Here is a 19,590-nt window from a genome sequence, read left to right as displayed (position 1 = left end):
GAAAGCTACAAAGAACTGTGGAATATATAGGAGAATGATACAGTTTCCAGGCAGGTCTCTAATGCAAACATTTGAGGTGCCTCTCTCCCTCCCCGATGCGTAACTGCTGTGCCAGAGGGATTACACAGTGACAGGAGTTTACTGATAGCAGGGCAGATTTGCAGAGCAGAGGAAGGCCCAGCCCTGGTGTGAGCCATGGCCCCAGCTGGAGCAGCCAGGACAAAGGGCTGCTCAAGAAAAAGGAGATCATAAACTTTCACTGAAGGGAAAGGGGCACCCAAGCACTTCCATCCCTCCCCTGACTCTAACACAAGCTCTCAGCTCACGGGGACTGAAGACAATGATAACACAAGGGTTATCCTTGGCTGGAGCTGCAAAGGTATCCTAAGTGTACCTGCTCCCTGGTTGGTTGATTTTTAAAATATGGCATTGCCACAACAAACTACAACACAGCTGAATGAATCAAGCCTGTGGCATTTCCCATTGCTGACAAATGCACCCTGCCAAGGAAGCTCTGTTCCACCTGCAGCAGGGCTTGCACTTAGCTCCCCTCCCTGCAAATCATTAACCAGGTAGGAACAAGGGTTCTCCATGCACCACGGCAAGAGCTCTGTCACCTGCACTCCTTTTAAAGTGACAATGTCCTGCCTGCCAACAGCTCTGCCAGCAGGGAAGCACCAAAAAGTCTCCCTTCCCCTACAAGAGAGGATCAGAAAAAAACAGTAATTTTCATTTGCTTCTATTTCTCAGCAAAAGAATGAGAGAAAATAATGGGATTATAAGTAGGTGTTTCAGCAAGTGCATAATGTGCAGCTTGGAGGGACTTGCACTATTTGAATCAAAGACTTACTGCACATCTTAATTGGACCAATTAAACTGGCAGCACTGCACAATCCCTTGCTTTCAGAGCCTTGACTTGGTGCCTTTCTTCTCTGCACAAGGGAAACAAGAAGAAGCTTGTTTGTTTGTACCAACTCCAGAGCTGGCAGCCCAGTTCAGGACCCACAGATGTCTGGGTGTTTGGCAGGTTTAGCGTCTGCAGACAGGCTGAAGGTGAGCAGCTCAGAGCACACACACAATTACACTGTCCTCACCCACCCACCTCTGCAGCCTCACCCTGCCTTCTCTGGTGTCCCACCTTGCCCCAGTTTAGGGAGCTGCTCTGGGAACACAGGGCTCTGCTAAGCAGCACAGCAGCCTGGCAATAGCAGGATGGAAAGGGGAATGCACCTGTTCTGCAGGTGAGCCTCCAGCTCACAGCGCTGCATGGTCTGCTGGCACTCAGCCTTGAAAGGACACAGCACAAGCAGCTTATCCAGCAGGTTCCTCACCAGCAGGCTGGACTTGTGGCACTGCTGGAAGGAGAGCTTCTTGCGGTCCATGGGGCAGAAGCTGTACTCCTGCATGAAGTTCTCCAGGCACTTGAAGCAGTAGGTGTGCCCACAGGGCGTGTCCATGGGCTGCAGCAGGGGCTGCAGGCAGATGTGGCAGATGAGCTCATCGTCCACCTCGTCCTGGAAGTTGTACAGGTGATTGTCCAGCAAGGGGTGGGCCTGGCCACACTCACAGCACAGCTCGGGGACGTGGGACGCGCTCTCCTCGGGGACGGGATCAGCCATGGCAGCAGCACCAGGAGCAGACTGTCACACAGCAGCTCTGCCACACACCTGTGGGGAAGGGACAGACAGGCATTTCCAGCCAACACTGCTTTAAAGGCAGCCCATTGAAAATTCAACTCTATTCCTGCCTCGAGCTTCCTCCTCCAGAACCTGCACCCCCCTGACCCCCACTGGGTTCTTCCTTCCAGAACCACCCTGTGAATGAGCAGCCCAGGGAGCAGAGGATGCAAGGACCTCACTCAGCACAAGGTTTAGGCACATGGATAAACTGAGGCTTAAACTTTATACACACACACACACCAGACACAGACTAAATAAACACAGGGATTAGAAAAGCTGAGACAAAAACTGCATGTTCTTGATGGAGAACAACCCAGAGAGGGAAGGGAAAGGAAGGATACACAAGACAGTGACTTTTAAACTTCCTCTGGCTTTCCAGATTATACCAAATCTTTTAAAGACATGTCTGGTGAAAAGCCAATTTGGGGATACCCTGGTTTGAAAAGGAAGTGAGTTTTTTGGGATGCTGTGGTCAAACCAACAGGTGCTCAGATTTGAATATTGGCATCTGGTGTGGCCCCTGAGGACATGGATACACCTCTGAGAGCACAGGGGGTTAAAAGCAGTTCTGGTTGTTAAGATTACTGTTTTGTATTTTGGGGGGTGGGGAGGATGAGGCAAAAGAAGAGGAATAAATTTCAAAAGAAACTTAAATCTAAACCACATTTCCTTCCTTTCAAGCCCACTCCCTTCAAAAAAAAATTGTTTTAACAAACAATGCATTGTTCCCCACTCATCCATGCCTAAGTTCCCCCATGGAAACAAATTTCCTATAAAAAGACTAAAGCTTCCTAAGTGGAAAAAACGTAAAGAATAGTCCACATCATTTGTTGCAAGGTTAGAGAGAGGATTGAGCTCCTTTCAGCCAGGGAGAGCAGGACAAGGGACAAACTGAGTCCTTGTAGCTGCTGCTCTCATTTTAACAGAAATGTCTGCAGTCACATCCATTTTGAATCTTGCCTGTTGTAATTAAATATAAAATTCACTTGAGTTTCCTAGCAGATTACAGGCACAGGGATGGCTGCAGGGAGGATTTTTTTAACCTGGCAGTTATTTTAATGAAGTAGGAAATGTGGTATTAAAGGAAGCAAACTACATTACACAGTGGGGGGTGTTGTGGTGATGTTTTGAGGAGTTTGTGCTTTGGTGGGGTTTTTTTAAGTAAAGAATCCCAGACTCTAAAAACAAAAAAAATTGCAAAACTGTGATGAAATGGAAAATTTCTGAAAGATGATGTGGAAAATACCTGAAAACAATGACTTTATCTGGAGCAGGTAAGCAAGAGGGAACACTGGTCTGCACCAGTGCCTGGAGGACACAGCTGGCACACAGCAGAACTTGGGAGGAGGGGAGACAAGAACAATAAAATAGCAGGAACGGCAAGAAAAAATTAGTCATGGGTTTCTAATAAAAATCATGCATCACTCCAATTAATTGTCAAGGTAAGTCAGCTACTTAATTAAAGGAAGAATGTATCACCAACAGAATCAGTCACTTCACAGGCGAATTCTTCCCCAGCCACAGGAACATGTTCACTTCAAAAGATTAAAACATCACTGTCACAGTTCCAGGTGGGTACAGCAGGAGTTATTTGCTGCTCTCCCCTGCTGCAGTGCCAAGAAAGCATCTTCCCCTGGAGGGAAGCACTCAGGCTGGGTGAACATCCCTGACTCCTCTGTCTGCATTCCCTCCTTAACCCCTGCATGGCTGACTCCCAAAACAAGGCACAACTCCCAGACAGCACCCATGGAAATGGAAGCTGCTGTGTCCCTGCCCTCCTCTCTCAGACAGCACCCATGGAAATGGAAGCTGCTGTGTCCATGGCTCCTGTCTCAGCACCCATGGAAATGGAAGCTGCTGTGTCCATGGCCTCCTCTCTCAGCACCCATGGAAATGGAAGCTGCTGTGTCCATGGCCTCCTCTCTCAGCACCCATGGAAATGGAAGCTGCTGTGTCCATGGCCTCCTCTCTCAGCACCCATGGAAATGGAAGCTGCTGTGTCCATGGCTCCTCTCTCAGACAGCACCCATGGAAATGGAAGCTGCTGTGTCCATGGCTCCTCTCTCACACCCATGGAAATGGAAGCTGCTGTGTCCATGGCTCCTCTCTCAGACAGCACCCATGGAAATGAAAGCTGCTGTGTCCATGGCCTCCTCTCTCAGCACCCATGGAAATGAAAGCTGCTGTGTCCATGGCCTCCTCTCTCAGCACCCATGGAAATGGAAGCTGCTGTGTCCATGGCTCCTCTCTCAGACAGCACCCATGGAAATAGAAGCTGCTGTGTCCATGGCTCCTCTCTCAGCACCCATGGAAATGGAAGCTGCTGTGTCCATGCACTCCTCTCTCAGACAGCACCCATGGAAATGGAAGCTGCTGTGTCCATGGCTCCTCTCTCAGACAGCACCCATGGAAATGGAAGCTGCTGTGTCCATGGCTCCTCTCTCAGACAGCACCCATGGAAATGGAAGCTGCTGTGTCCCTGTCCTCCTCTCAGACAGCACCAATGGCAATGGAAGCTGCTGTGTCCATGCACTCCTCTCTCAGCACCCATGGAAATGGAAGCTGCTGTGTCCATGGCTCCTGTCTCAGCACCCATGGAAATGGAAGCTGCTGTGTCCATGCACTCCTCTCTCAGCACCCATGGAAATGGAAGCTGCTGTGTCCATGGCTCCTCTCTCAGACAGCACCCATGGAAATGGAAGCTGCTGTGTCCATGGCTCCTCTCTCAGACAGCACCCATGGAAATGGAAGCTGCTGTGTCCATGGCCTCCTGTCTCAGCACCCATGGAAATGGAAGCTGCTGTGTCCATGGCCCCCTCTCAGACAGCACCCATGGAAATGGAAGCTGCTGTGTCCATGGCCTCCTCTCTCAGAAATCTGCCTGCTTTTGGTGCTTGCCTCCACCTGAAACAGGCAGGTTCTGTTTGCCTTATTGGCCTTTTTGCCAGCCTTCAGCTGATCTTGAATGACCTTACAGGTGCAAAAGGAACATTTCAACATCAGAGCATCACTTCACATCTCCTCAATTCTAATCAATCACCTCAGCAGCACCAGGTAATGAACCAAGGAGCTTCCAAGGCAAACAGTACCAATCAGAAATACTTGTGCTTCGGGTTGGACTATTTGCATAAAACTTTGGCAGGTGATGAAACAAATCCACTTTCTTAGCAAAAACAAACCTCACAGTAATTTTGCTGATAAACTACTTTTATTGGGGGGTTTTTCAGATTATTTATCAAATTAATTCTCTGCTCTGTGTTTAAAGGTTACCCCAGATGAATCCCATTGATGAGTAATTTCTGAGTAATAACTTGTGGAAGACAAAAGTGTCACCAAAATTTTGCTGCTCCAAGCTGATCTGCTGTCTCACTTCTAGATCCTTGAAAACAAGGGGTGAAGATTTCATTTAAAGGTGAATTTTACTCTTGCACCACTGTCCCTTCAACAAGGAGGACACTCCTGCAGACACCAGGGAAGCCAAGGCTGCCACCTCTGTGATGAAAGCCAGCCCAGAGCCTTGGGCAAGGCAGGGCTGAGTGAGCAGCACAGGGAGGGCAGCAGGCTCAAACAAGCCTCCCTTGCTCAGGGACTCAGGCACTAAGCAGAGCTTCTGCAGGGGAAGAACTGCTAAAATCCCATCCAGCACAGATGTTGCTGCAGCCCAACAAGGCAGAGTTGAAGTGTGTAGAAAATCAGTGTTTCATCATAACAGGCCTGGCTCCCTCAGCTTCCATGAGCCACTCTCAGGAGTCAGTCCTGAGAGCCACAGGATTCCAGCTTTGGAGGGGAGTCTGATCCAAATTCAGTCCTTTGCAATCCAACCTCAGCTCCTCATTCTAACCTCCAAAGCCCAATCAACCCCTCCATCCTCGTGTTGCTTCTTTTGTTCCATCATTCCCCACTCTCCAGCAAAGGGGGGCACCTTCCCTGCTGCTGCCTTTCTCCAGAGTTCTGCAATCTCTCAGTGGCTTTTCACCCACATCATGAGGGAGTCACAACATCAGAACCCAGCTTGTCCCCAGTTCCTCCACACTGACTGCATGGAATTGTTAAAGCCTGACACGGACATGTGCTGCTCTGAAAGGGTAACACAAGAAATGCCTCTGGAGTCAGAATTATTTGGAGAGTAACACACCCCACACCACTATGCCTAACAAAGAATTAAAGGAAATAGATCAGCAGAAATCCCTTTATATTTCCTAATTTCTTATCCCATAAGGACTCCTCTGGGATCACCTTTATCTTTACTGTATTAAAACAAACCAAAAAAGAATTGTTTTTCAAGCCAACCAGTGTTGGAATATTTTTTTTAGTAGGATTCCTGGTACTGTAACACTGACTCAAAGACTAGACTTTTTTTTTAAAGATGATGACTTATCAGGTAGTCTAATCTGTATTCCTGCCAAAGCAAGACTATTCCTGACAATAATAGCACATTGCCTATTCTTGTTTTAGCTCTGCCAGGGCCCAGAGCCTCAGCTCTGCCCCCCCTGCACATCTACACCACTGTTAATAGCTCTGGGAGGGGTCTGCCAAGAACCACACCGGCACCATTCCTGGTGGGCAAACTGCTCATTCCCTGCCCAGCAGCCCAGACTTGGAAATAGAACTGATGACTCACAGCTTGGGAGAGAAAAAAAAAAAAAATAAAGCCTTTTAAAGAAAGGGTGATTATCTAAGAAATCTTCCCAACCCCGTGCCTCCACTTGTGCTGGCTCTGACTGAGCAGGAGCTGTGCCTGTGGTACCTGGCTCCACAAGAGCAGCATTCCAGCTCCCAGCTTATCACCAGCATTCCCTAACACTGCTCTGGCTCTGCTTTCAGGCCATTTCACTCTGCCACTCTTGGTGTGGAGCACAAATTAAAGTTCTGTTCATGCCAAGCCTGTCTGCTCTCATAATTCCAGCATTTGGTACAAGTGAATTTTGGCCATAACGTAGGCACCTGAATTTCATTTCTTTGAGGGGTTACAGGGCTGCTATTCCCATTTAAAAAGTGAAATTACCTCAGCAGAGGCTAAGCCAGACTCACAGAGGCAGCAGCCCCTGGGAATTTAACTCTTTGTTCTGGCCCTGAAGAGGATCTTGAGGGACCTATCTAAGGTCACATGGGAAACTCCCAGGGAAGAAGAACAACCCAAACAAAAAAGAATAAAGTCAAGGCTGTTTCTATTAACTAACTGATTTCTAAAGCCACAAATATGGTGAGTAAGCAGATCACATTCCATATTGCAAAACACACAACCACGCAAGCAGTCTGCAGCAAGGACACAAAACAGATATGTAAAATTCTTCCTGAAGGATATGGGTGACTAGAGAATGTCTCAAACAGCTGAAGTTAAGAAATAATTTTAAAAAAATCAAATAATTTGTTCTCAATATTATAAAAAAGTTGTGTCATGGGAAATATTTTAGAAATGCCATGGCTTATGCTTTGGGGCAGCTGGAGGTTAGCAGTGACCTGGTGATAAAGAAATATTGGGCTGAAAACCCAAATCAAAGCTGGTTTGGGGACTGTGGGGCATGTGCCCCACATCTCCTGCCATGTAACACTTCACTGCAATAATTATGTCAGTTATTATATTTATAACAACATTTCCCTGGGAGACTGGAACTGCAACATTCCAACTAAAGGCTAAACAATTAATTAATTTTTTTGGGGCTGGACAAAACAAGCCATCCACAATCTGGATGAAGATGGCTGAGGGCACTGACCAAGGCTAAAAGCAAGTTCCAGATGGACTCTGATGGGGCAAACCAAATCCTCTAGAAATAATAAAACATGAGAAAAAGGGGCAGAGCTTTTCCTTAATGCTCTTCAAACAGTTTTCACTCAGTTAAGAAGTTTTGTGTTTCACAGAATGGCATTTTTTCCATTCCAGAGACAGAAATTGTGTTGAAAATGTGCTCTGTAACAGGGGGGCTTTTGCTGAATTTCATCACTGCTGTGAAGAAGGGTTCATGAAATGAGACAGGTTTGTAGGACTGGCACTCCAGTCCTGACTGAACACTTCCAGTGGGTCACCACAGCATTTCACAACCCCTCAGTTTACAGCAGTGGCACAGAAATGTGTTGAAATAGCAGAGGATTTTTATAAAAATATTGAAGGAGGTCAATTTTACAAAAAAACCACAACACCAAACCCAAGAATGGTTTCAGGTGTTGATCCAATTTCCTACTATCTTTATTATTTTCTGATATGGCTGAAGATCAGACACCAAATGTAAAAATCTTCTGGAATATTCTGGAAATGCTGCATTTATGCAGCTAAATAAGAAGCAATCCCTTCAGTGATTGAGCTTGCCTTGAAGCCACAGGATTTCCAATGAGCCACCTCCAAGAGTGACTGCTCAGCACTTGTGTGAACATTTTGACTCAGAAATTCTAAATCAAAGCTGCTTTACTGTAATCAATATCAAGAAAAATAGAAATTTAAATTTCCATGGTCCCCATCATTTTTATACCCATTCTCTAATCATAAATGTGAAAAGAAGTTGTATTTAAACTCCCTGGTGTTTCTGTGCTCATTAAACAATTTGGTATTTTATCTGCCTCAGCTTCTGGGCAAGTATCTGTTTTCTCCACCAGAAAACAGAAAGCCAATTGTATTTCCATTAATTCTAATCAGAATCCTTATCCTGTTAGACCAGGATAACAAACCCATCCCAGGAAACCCTGTCCCAAGAGATGAGCTGAAAGGCTTGAGCAGAGCAGGACAATCCCAAGGAGGTTTCTGCTGAGCAACTTGTGCAGGATCAGCTCTGCAGCACTGATGGATTTCCATTTTTAACATAACTCACTTCCAGACAGATTTTACAAAATTCCAAATTTTATAAAAATCTTCCAGACTTTTATAAAAAAACCTGTCTGGTTCGTGTATCTGCAAGTTCAACACAAGGAAAGATTTGTAATACTCAGTTAAAAAATCTTGCTAGCAATCAACAGTTTAAATGGTGAGCACTTTTAATTTGAGCAGAATGAAAAGCTGACATGAAAACTTAAGAAGTTGGTACTCCTAATTTATTTCTCTCCCTCCCAGATGCTCAGGACATTTGCTTCTCTGTCAGTCAATGATTGCACAGAGCAGTACCTGTCCCACAGGACCCAGAGTGGTAAAGCAGCAGGGCTAAATGAGTGTAATCTAAAAATTAATCCCAGGTCTTTCTGCAGAGCAGGAGATTCTGGAGTTATCATTCTGTTAATATTATCTGGGTAACAAGACCCAATACATTTCCTCTCTCCTCCCTTCTTTAGGAATTAAGCTTTCCACCTACACTCTTCTTCCAAAGGGGATCCAACAGTGACTATTTTAACATAGTGCTCAGAAAAAATGGATACATTAAATGCCATCAGGTTGAAGACAAGTGCTGCAGAAAAAGCTGTTTTATTGATGTGTTTCTCCCTGCTCTCTCACCCTTGCAAGATGCTTCCACTATATCCACCCTCCTTTCCACACAAACAGCCATGTTGCTCATTTTGTGCTCACAGGAATCCTTCAGTCACTTAAATCAATTTGCTTCTTTGCAGAATTTGACTCACATATTCCTATGGAAGTTTTATCACCACAGGGGTGGATTGTCTTTATTTTTTTCTATTGTATCTGTAATCTTCTCTCTCCAGGAAATTAAATACTCCCACCTCCACCCTCACCTACATTTTCAATTTGGCAGCTATCTGCAACTCTATCCCTAAAAATCAGTTTGATGTTTGTGGGAGAAGCTTTCTACAAAGAAAGAAAGAACCCAGTGCTATTATTTAAGAATTTAATCAGTAATTAATAATCAAAGCTTCTCCTGCAACTCAAACAAGCAGCCCAAAACCAAACAAAGAGGGATTAGGAGATGTGATGTTAAGATTTGGGTTCATCTGAATATCTGGGAGCACACTGGCTTTCCAAAGGGCTCTGCTTGCTCCTGGGAACATGAGGTAAAAATCCAGTGTCTAATGGCTACAAATGAGTAGCAGATGCTGTTACCTCATCCCTGTCTGTGTGCCTACCTCCACATCCCCTCTTTATAGAGAGGGATGAGAGCAAACTGCCCACCACCGTCCACCTGTGATCTCTGTTTCAGCACAGCACTTCCAAAGCACACAGGGCAAGAAGCAGACTGTGTTGTATTTAACTGGATGTTTTTAAAGCCCCTGTTTGAATAATCTCACCAGGGTGGTCACATCAGAGATATTTAAATGTAATGTGAGAAGGGAGGAGGCGGGAAGAGAGAGACTCTTGCTTTTGGGAGACAAAAGGTATTTCTGTAGCTCTAAGCCTTGCTGTCTTGTGAGAAACTCCTACAGAGCTTTAATCTTTATCACATTCTATCAAAGTGCTACTTTAAAATTAATTTCAGTTAAAAGAAATTAATCTTGGCTACTCTCAGCCTTAAGCACAAAATAACTCATTTTCTAAGTTCGTTGAAACACAAACAAGGAACTCTTGTTTTCTACAAAACTTTACCACAAGCAATCCAGCAGCATGAAAGCAGTTTTGCACCTGGAGATGAAATATTTCCTATCAACAGTCACAGTTTTTAAAATCAGAAGCACCAGATTAGGGCTTTGCTGCAGGATAAAGAAGCACAGAACCCCTCATTACCTGGTCCAAGTCCCAGTTTCAGTAGCACTATATTTTTAAATGATGTTCTGTTTAAAGAGTTTGGCACTTGCAATCTCAGCTCCACAAAATAAACCCAAGGCAGGATGGCTGAGAGTCACTCCAGAGGGTCCAGCACATTTCCCCTGGCTGGCTCTTCTTTCCCAGCAGCTCCTGTGCCCGCTGCCATGGGTGACAGCAGGGTGACAGCAGGGTGACAGCAGGGTGACAGCAGGACACATTGCCCTGCTCAGACTTCCTTTCACGGGGTAAGAGGGCTTTTTATGCAAAGTACTTTCCAGCCCAAGCTTGTTCACACTAACTAAAAAAGCTGAATTAAGAGCTAATTAAGTCTGTAATTCCCCTTTACATTCCATCTCAGCCTCAGATCGTGGTAAAGGGGAAAGAAAGAAAGAAAACAAGTCGCCTTCATTTAAACGAAACGAAACCTTCTCAAACTGTGGCTCCCCAGGGCAGCTGCAGCTGAGTTTGAAGTGAACTTAAACTCTGCCAGTGCCTCTGGGTAGGCAGAGCTGCTGCAGCCAGGAGTGCAATGCCCTTCACCACAGGTGACAGCTCCTAAGTAAATAATGAAACAGCAGAAGTCAAAGAAATTAAAAATAAAGGTCTCTGGATTACGATTACCTTCCCCTAGAGACAGACAGAACAGTATTAGATCTCATTTTCAGAAGTCTTGAGACATATTCTGCTGTTCAAGACCTCTGTGTTAGTGGTTAATGAGCTTACACATGGAATTGAAGGTGCCTTTTCATCCAATTTCATGCAGTTTCTCTGGCTGTATCTTACTGACTTCAGACAACCCTCACAGCTGGGGGAAGCAGAATGCAAGAGGCATTTTGGGATGTGTTTCTCTCTGTTCAAATCTTACCCTGGTACCAGCAGCAGGACTTTAAAACCCGTTGTTATCTCGCTGTACGGGGCACATATTTGCAATATGCGAGAATTGATAATTCTATTTTCCCTTGTTCTAAAAATAAATTTTAAATGGGAGTGAGTGCCTCATCAGCTAAGGGAGCTGAAGCAACAGAGCAAAGTCCTTGAGCTATTCCCAAATCAGTGCAGCAGCCACATTGCTCCTGGGCCGGCCGTGAGGAGGGAAGGGGGAGCAATCTCCTTTCTCCTTTCTCTGCTCGCTTTTCACCCCCGGAGGTTGGGCTAAAGCAGCCCCAGGTGCTGCTCTCACAGGGAATTGGGGTTTAGCCTAAGGACTAAAAGGCCCAGGAGAGCCATGATGTTTATTTTTATGGATCCTCCTCGAAATAATCACGCTGCAATTTTTGTTGCCGCTCAGTTGTGAGCACGTTCAAGAGGAAATGCTCAGCTCTCAGTTCCCAGGGCAGGGGCTGCTGCCCTTATTTATTTGCTGGGTAGGGATCTACAAGAGCATTTCTTAGGTGAGAAGAATTTCTCTGTTATCAACCCCCCACCCCTAGATAAGCCTGGGAACTTTACAAATAGGGCTGCTTATGATTTACGGGGCTTTCAGCAATGGCCACAGGATGCCACAGGTGAGTCCCTTGAACCCTCAGGGGAACAGGGCAAGTTTTATCTCAACTCCTTTTTAACTGTCAGAAAATCAGCTTTAAAGAGACTCTGCTGCAGCTGTCTACAAAACTTGCATGATTTAAGGTACAGATAAAGAATAGGCAAAGTTAGACAAGACTTCTAAAAAATACACAATCCCTTCTAGTGCAACCCTTGGAGAATATTCCAAATAAAGAACACGGCAGTCTCCAAACAAAATTTGTACAGGAAACCTCTAGACTTAGGGGATCACTATATAAATATATAGATTTAAAAAAATTTAAGAGCCTTTGCCTGTAAGCTGCTGATTGTCTCTCCAAATTAATCCAGCTTTATTCCATTTCCCTCCTTCCAGCCTTAAGTGCTTTTTCCTGGACCAGCACAGTAACTCTTACTGCTCGTTCATCTAAATCCCCTCTAACCCTTTAGAGATGGCTGGTGAGATACTGACTCATGGGCAATTTCTTATCTGAAATATCAGAAAAACTGCCAGATATTTTCATATTTTCAAACTCCATTGGTGTCAAGAAATTTCTAAGCCAAGAGCAACGTTTTATGTGCTATAAATCAGGGAGCATAAACTGATGAGGGACTGTCAAATGCAATTCCTAACAACTGTACGAGCAGCACCACTAAAGTAAACCGAGAAGGAAAAGCCAAACAAGAGGGTTTTGTATCAAACCAGCAAAACATATTCAGGCCTGTGAGTAAGGCAACAGCTGCAACTCCTCTGGGGAGATCCACACGAGCAGAATGAAATGATGCAGCTTCATTTTCAAAGTGAAATCAATAGAGCTGTTGCAGCAGGAAGTTTTTATTTTAATGCAGAAAATAAGAGATATTTGGCAGTGCAAGGAGAAGAGGAAATACAGCAGGGGTGTTTTGTGAGCTACAGGTACTTTATTATGCAGTGATATTTATTCTTTTAGGTATGGAAGTCTAGGACTCTACAATCCCATAAATGAGTAAATTCTTTTAGTAACCACATTTGGGGAAGTACTGCGCTACTGTAGTTTACAAACCCCTTAATTAAAATTTCTAGGAGTTACTGGGATTGCCATTCAGGGAGCACTACGTTTATCCAGAATCAATCTCAACCTGTTTCCTCAGCTCTCTTCAAACCTCAGGGGCTTTTATAGAGGTCACATAGCTCCCAGGTCCCTTCTGGAGCTGCTCCTTCCACCTCTTTGAGCCCCCATTCCCCAGGCCATATGGTTGGGTTTTTAACTCTTGCTCACTTCCCTCGGTAATGATTTGGTTAAAAACTTGAAATTTGTCATTCAACAGATGGTGCTTTTTGCTGCACACCCAGGTCCTCCTCTCCTCTTCATCCCATGGGGTTTATGCCAGTGAATCCCCGTTATTTAAATGAGTCCCATCTGCACCCAGCTTGCATGGTAACACTTAGGGAGAGTGAAGGTGTGGATTTCCAGCAGGGCTGACTTTTCCAGCTGGGGAGTCCCCAGAGAAGGTTGGCCTCCTGTTTATCATTTCCCTGCTCCATCCCCAGCCATATGACCCCTTTGTTTTGCCCTGCACAAGCACTGGTGCTGTTCTGACTTCATAAACTGGTCCAGGGAGCAAATCCCTTTGGGGGAGGGAATAAATATTCCCACTGCCTTAGGCCCTTTCAGCAGCAGACACACTACATCTGCTCAGGGAAATTGTGAAAGACGACTTGGAGCGTGCAACTTCAGAGAAAGAAGTTTTGTTTTGAAGGAGCCATGTGTGCAATCTGCTCTCCCTTGCCTGGAGAGCTGCCAGAAGAGCTCCGGCATCAAGGACAAACGTCAGCGCCGTCCCTCAAAGGCACAGCACACACAACTGGCACGGCTGCAGGAGAGCTCCAGCTCTCCACACCGCCCAGACCTTGGGCCGCTTGAGCCCCCAGGGCCTCGAGGATGACACAGGACAACTCCGGGCTTCTGTGACAGTGACAGAAACTCCTCTGGGCCGCCAATTATCGCCACTGTGTCCCCGCCGCGACACACTCTGCACAGCAGAGACCTCCCCTACCACTTACATCTGCACTTGAGCTGGAATCGCTTTTCCTACGGAAACTTTATGTTCTGGTCCTTTCGCCTTTGCTAAAAAACTGGAGCAGAAGTTTAAATGGGACATTTTTTCGGCTTGGTAAGCAGCAGGGAAGCACTCATTTTACATTTCTTACTTTCCGGAGGTAAAGTAGGTCCCAAAAACCGCTCAAGGAGTTGAAAGTGCCGTTTCAAGCGGGGCTTAAAGCAAACTAAGCCTGCAGTGCCACCGAAAGGGGCAGTCCCGCTGTCCCTGCCACCTCCTGCGCTGGCATCAACTGGCTGCTGCCTGGTCTGCTCCTTCTCCATCAGATCTCTCTCCTCCTGACATTACCCTCGAGATAACAAGTGCACCCAGCCGAGCAGAGCAGAACCAGCGCTTCAGCAGCACACAGCCTCACCCCTTCTTTACACCCCTCATTAAAAAAACCAAAAAATCTTAAATAAAAATCTTTACAAATAGATGGTTAGTCTTTGGGCTAAACTAAGCTTTATGGTCACCTGTACTTCTCACCTTTAAGGTATTTCCAAAAGGCCCACATCTCACCTTGCTGTGCTTTAGTTGTTTATATCAACTTCTATTTATAGGTTTTCCCCCTGCATTAATTACCAGCAAACTCGCAGACTTTGCCGCTCTCCGTCTCCTAGCAAAGACATTTTTGCCCCACTGCCTCCCTGCGAGCCCCACGAGCAGAAAATCGCGGGGTTTGGTGGGTTCTGCCCAGGCAGCAGCTGTGAAGAGTTAACCCCGGGGCCGACAGCCTTCACCTGCGTACCCGTGTCACTGATAAGGGACACTGGTCGCGGTCACGGCCGAGCCCTCCGCTGGGAGAACGGGAGCTTCGGGGATCCGCGACCCCAACTTCAGCCCGGCGGGACCCTCGGGGAACCCCGCATCCCCTCAGGGACCCCCCGAGCCCCTTAAGAGAACCCGCATCCCTTCAGCCCCCGTGGGATCCTCCCGAGCCCCTCAAGGGAGTCCCGCGCTCAGCCGGCCGGGACCCCCCGAGTCCCCCCTCAGCCCGGGGGGAGCCCCGCGCCTCCTCTGGGACTCCCACGTCCCTCAGTCCCGGCGGGGCCCCCTCACGCCCCCCACACCGTCCCCGCTCACCTGGGGCCACCGGGGCAGGAAAGGGCTCGCTCACCCCCGGGACGGGGAGGGAAGAGGCGCTGCAAGCCCAGCGCCGAGCCGGCCTGCGACGGCGGCGAGCGCGGCGCCTCCACCAAGTTTCCGGGCGGGGAAGAAAGTCGAAACCTACGTGAGAGGAGGAGGAGGAGGCAGCGCAGCCGCCCAGGTGTCACTCGCCCGCCCGGCACGGCACAGATCAGCCCAGCCCTGCCCTCCCCTCACCGCCTCCGCCTCCTCCTCCGCCGCCGCCGCCTCCCCGGGCCGCGCACACCCGGCGGCCTCGGCCCGCCCCGCCAGAGCAGCCGCGGCGGCGGGGGCGCGTCCGGGCCTCGACCGCCCGCTCCCCTCAGGGCATCCCCGCTGCCCTCGGGGAACATCCCGGGCCTCGACCGCCCGCTCCCCTCAGGGCATCCCCGCTGCCCTCAGGGCATCCCCGCTGCCCTCGGGGCACATCCCGGGCCTCGACCGCCCGCTCCCCTCAGGGCATCCCCGCTGCCCTCGGGCACGTCCTGGGCCTTGGCTTCCCGCTGTCCTCAGGGCATCCCTGCTCCCCTCAGCGCAATTGCCCCTCGAGGTATTCCCGCTCCCCTCAGAGCATTCCTCCTTCCCTCAGGGCATCCCAGCTCCCTTTGGGGCATCCATGCTGCCCTCAGGGCAATTTCCCTTCCCTTCCAGCAATTCCCACGGCCCTTGAGACAATCCCTGCTCCCCTCAGGGCATCCCTGCTTCCCTCAGGGACAATTCCTGCTCCCCTCAGAGGAAAAGATGGCACTGGATACCAGGGAGTGCTGATTTACCTGTCATTTCTATAAACTGTCATTTCTATAAACTCCAAGTAGTTCCAGGTTCCAGTGTTCCTATTAAGGCAACTCCCTGGAACTCTCCTTCAAACTAGCAAAATGACAAACTACACACATGGGGTTTAAAAGTTTCCAAGCTGTGTTAGCACTATGTCCAAGCTTGGAATTCCTCCCAAAGAAAGAGACCCAACCCATCATAGTCTGTGGGTTATAATTTCTTTCTCTTGTTCATCACACAGCCTTGGAATTGCTCTTTCTGCAGACAAGAGGGTCATGAAGTAATAAAGTAGATTATGTTTGTGACAATAAAGAGAAGAAAGTAGAACTTTGAACCAGCGGTTTACAGCAGGATTTATTAGGAGGGGAACTTTTGTACACTGAGAGGTAACGTAGTCTAGATGGAACTAGCACATGCCTGTCTGCATTTAATCATTTAGGATGTCACAGAGTTGCTGATACAGACCTAAATGGAGGGAGGAGAAAGTCCTTTCCATGTCCTGAAAACACCTTTTCTGCTTGAATAGGGCTGGGGATCTGTGGTATTCATTCATTTTCAATAAGTGAGAGACCATCTTTTATTTGGTGACTGGAACGAAATGATATTTAAGGTCCTTTCCAGTTCAAGCCATTCTATAATTTTATATCAGTTTTTAAATTCAATTCGTCCCTTTTGTATCAAATTTTCTATGGAGTCTTTCTGGTTCATTGCTACCTCATTAATGAATTCTGTTCCCTGTTTTTGTCTGTTGAAGTCTGACAACGAGGGACTGTGAGCTGTGCTTGGGGGTGAGTGAGGGATCTTTGTGTTGCACAGGTGAGGCTGTAGGAGGTACACCGTGTACTGAAAGAGCAGCAAGGCCCTTTAATTATTTTATTTACATTATTTTTGGAAATGTAGTGGAATTGAGGCACACCAACAATGCCCACGTGAGATCCATGTTTCCACAGGACATGAAGTGTAAGGTGATTTTGTAGGGCTCAGCTGAGAATTATGATCCAGCTTTGCGAACCCATCGATTTTGGTTAGGATAAATTAAATGTCAGATAGGATTTCCTCTGAAGCACCAAAGCTCAGGAGGCTGGGTAGCATCTATCAGATCATTGTGAACAAAAAATATTTTAGGAATAAACCTGGAAGTGCATAGCTAGCTCAGACATGAGGAGCAGAGACATCAGGCTGGGTGTGCACCCCAAGCTCACACCTGAGCCTGAACTCATTAATCCAGAGCTCATTTACACTGAACAGCCTGGCCTGTAAACAGGCAGAGCTTAAGCTGAGCTCTGAAGGGCTGGAGAACTCCCAAGGGAAGAGGTTTAAACCTTAGCACAGAACCATTCCCTGTTCTGTGCAGCTCCGGGGTGAGGACAGGAAATGTGTGGGTGAACCTGGGCTATTGGGGAGACAAACCCCAGGGAAATCTGAAATGGATGAAAATCTTCAGAATGAGGAATTCTGTCAAGTTAGCACTTGCTGGAGATTTTTATCAGGTGTTTCTGGATGGACAGTGTGACCAAACATAATTAAGATCTGGTGAAAGTTTATTGTATAAGCGTGCTGGAATTCTGGTTTGGTTTTGTAATAAAGGAATCCCACTGAGTCATGGCTACTAAATGGACTCACAGAGGACACAGGTCTCTTCTGCAGAGCTAACACAAATGTAAGGAACTGAAATTAATTTGTTTTTTAGCCCAGGCAAAAGCAGCCACATCTTAAATAAGGCTTGCCTTGATGACACAAAGACTTTGCTGTATTACTGGTTCCTACCTGCTCCTGTTCCTGCCCTGGCAACAAGGCACACCAACCCTTAGCTCTGCACTGTGAACTGATCCAGCTGAAAAACAAACCAGGTGAAAATCTCTGTAAATATATTTTATATTAAATATATAAACACATTTAAAATAGATGGATACATTTCTAAAGCCAGATGGAGTTCCCCAATCTAGTTTATAATTCAGAGGTGGAAATGGATGGATGTGATTCTTCCCTAGAAATGCTAAAGAAGCTGTCAGAAGGGCAAAGTGGCTAAATATGAAACTGATCCTGGTGAAGAAGGATCCCAAACCACAGCTGAATATTCAGTTTGCAAAGTGTAAATTAATTGCTCCACTGGATTGTTGTGCTGGCAGTTAATTTAATATGTTGTGTAAACCTGAAGAGGAGGCTCAGATGTGTTTTGCATGGAAAGCATCTCAATATTTGGGAGAGAAATAGTTTCTGGGATAACACTCAAATGTTGACTTTGGTTAAATTGGTGTTGGTGAGAATGTCAGTCAGCTGTGCCTTCTCTGGCACCTCTCACAAACCCCACACTCTGGTCTATTGATTTTGAAATGCCAAAGTTCTGCACAACTCAAGGAGTTTTTATTTACCAGCACTTCTGCTGAATTACTTGTGTAGCTTTTGAGAGCTGCAAAGATCTCTATCACAAAATCCAGCAATCTCAGGTTGAGTTTTATCTGCTTTCACTGCTAATAATTTCCTGTGTGTGATTTATACAGTAACCCCTGTATGGGAAAGATTAATGTCTGCACTCCTGTGCAGTGCAAGTGTCAGGATTAAAATGCAGCTTTCTGGCAAAGAGAATTTAAATATCAACGGAATAAATTTGTGTGTTTGCAGATTATGAATTCTTTTATTTCAGAAGATTCAGACAGCTTTTTTTTAATCTGAAAAATGGTGTTCAATAAGCAAAATAATTGGAAAAATAACAGGAGGAAAATTGGAGGAGAAAGCAAAAACACATCACACAAAGATTTACAGATTAGTTTAATCCATTAAATTTGCATAAAACTTGGTAACTGTGTGTGTGGCTGTCCTCTTGTGGGAAGGTGCAAGAAATGTACAACTGCACAGCATTAATTTGGGACTCAACTTTGATGTTTCATCACAAACAAAACAAAATTCCCAACCCACACACAAGAATGTAAACACAATTAAAAAACAAATCCCACAAACAAGGAGAGAGAGTCATCCCAGGAATTTATGATCAAATGCCCTGGAATCTCCCTTTTGTGGAAAGCAGAGTGATGGAAGCACCTGTGCATGAGGACCAAGGTCATTCTGGTGAACCCAAGGTCCCAAACACTTTGTTTGGATTCATTCTGCCAGATTCTAGAAGTTTCTTTGTTGCTTTAACAGTATTTTGTTGTGTTTGCTGTACATTAGTGCTACCTGTGCATTGCACACTGTGTTTTATAGGGAGCAGCTGAAGTCCCAGTGTTTGGAATGTATAAATGGGAGCAAACAGACTATTAAGAAATAAAACACAAGAATCTTGGATGTGTTAGTAATGATTTAGGACTATTTTACATTATCCTGGTGGTGTTTTATTAACAGAGGGCAGTTATTAACAATGTTGGAGTAGTTTATTTGATGGATCTGTAGGATGTTTTCATTGGATGTAAACAGACTGATTCTCTGCTTCCAGAAAAGTGCCTGTTGGCAGATATAAAGAGGCATCTGGCTTTTCTTAGGAGGGGAAAAACCCATCTGGCTTTTTGCAGCAGAACAGATATGATAATATAAGGATAAAAAAGAAATACATGAAAATAATCACTTCCTGTGTTTGCTGTTGTGGATAATATTGACACTTGTCCCTTAATTTTGAAATGTTACTGTTGAAATGCTGCAGCTTCTTTGTAACCAACTCAGATTTCTTTTTGTCATGATGCTTCTGTTGCAGTATTTTCAATGAGAGTTCAGAAATACCTCACCTACCAAAAAATGATACTGTAGCAATAAATAAAATAATATTTCATTAGGCCAATTTCAAGTCCCACTGAATTCTCCTTTATTATTTTACAGGAGTGAACT

General features: G+C 46.0%; 1 protein-coding gene across 1 annotated transcript in view; it reads right to left on the bottom strand.

The window, feature by feature from the left end:
• The window catches only part of LOC139597419 (ligand of Numb protein X 2-like), a 31,209-nt gene extending 16,066 nt beyond the window's left edge, over positions 1 to 15,143 (bottom strand). The window contains exons 1-2 of the mRNA XM_071442753.1: positions 14,959 to 15,143; positions 1,231 to 1,667 (exon numbers count right to left, since the gene is read on the bottom strand). Coding sequence (XP_071298854.1) covers positions 1,231 to 1,619 — 389 coding nt within the window. The 5' untranslated portion in view covers positions 1,620 to 1,667; positions 14,959 to 15,143. The remainder of the gene's footprint in view (positions 1 to 1,230; positions 1,668 to 14,958) is intronic.
• Between the last annotated feature and the right edge of the window lie 4,447 nt (positions 15,144 to 19,590).

Source organism: Agelaius tricolor, unplaced genomic scaffold, assembly GCF_023055355.1.
Source record: "Agelaius tricolor isolate 1412-34295 unplaced genomic scaffold, bAgeTri1.0.p SCAF_17, whole genome shotgun sequence".
NCBI lineage: Eukaryota > Metazoa > Chordata > Aves > Passeriformes > Icteridae > Agelaius > Agelaius tricolor.
This window is presented reverse-complemented; position numbering and strand designations above follow the sequence as displayed.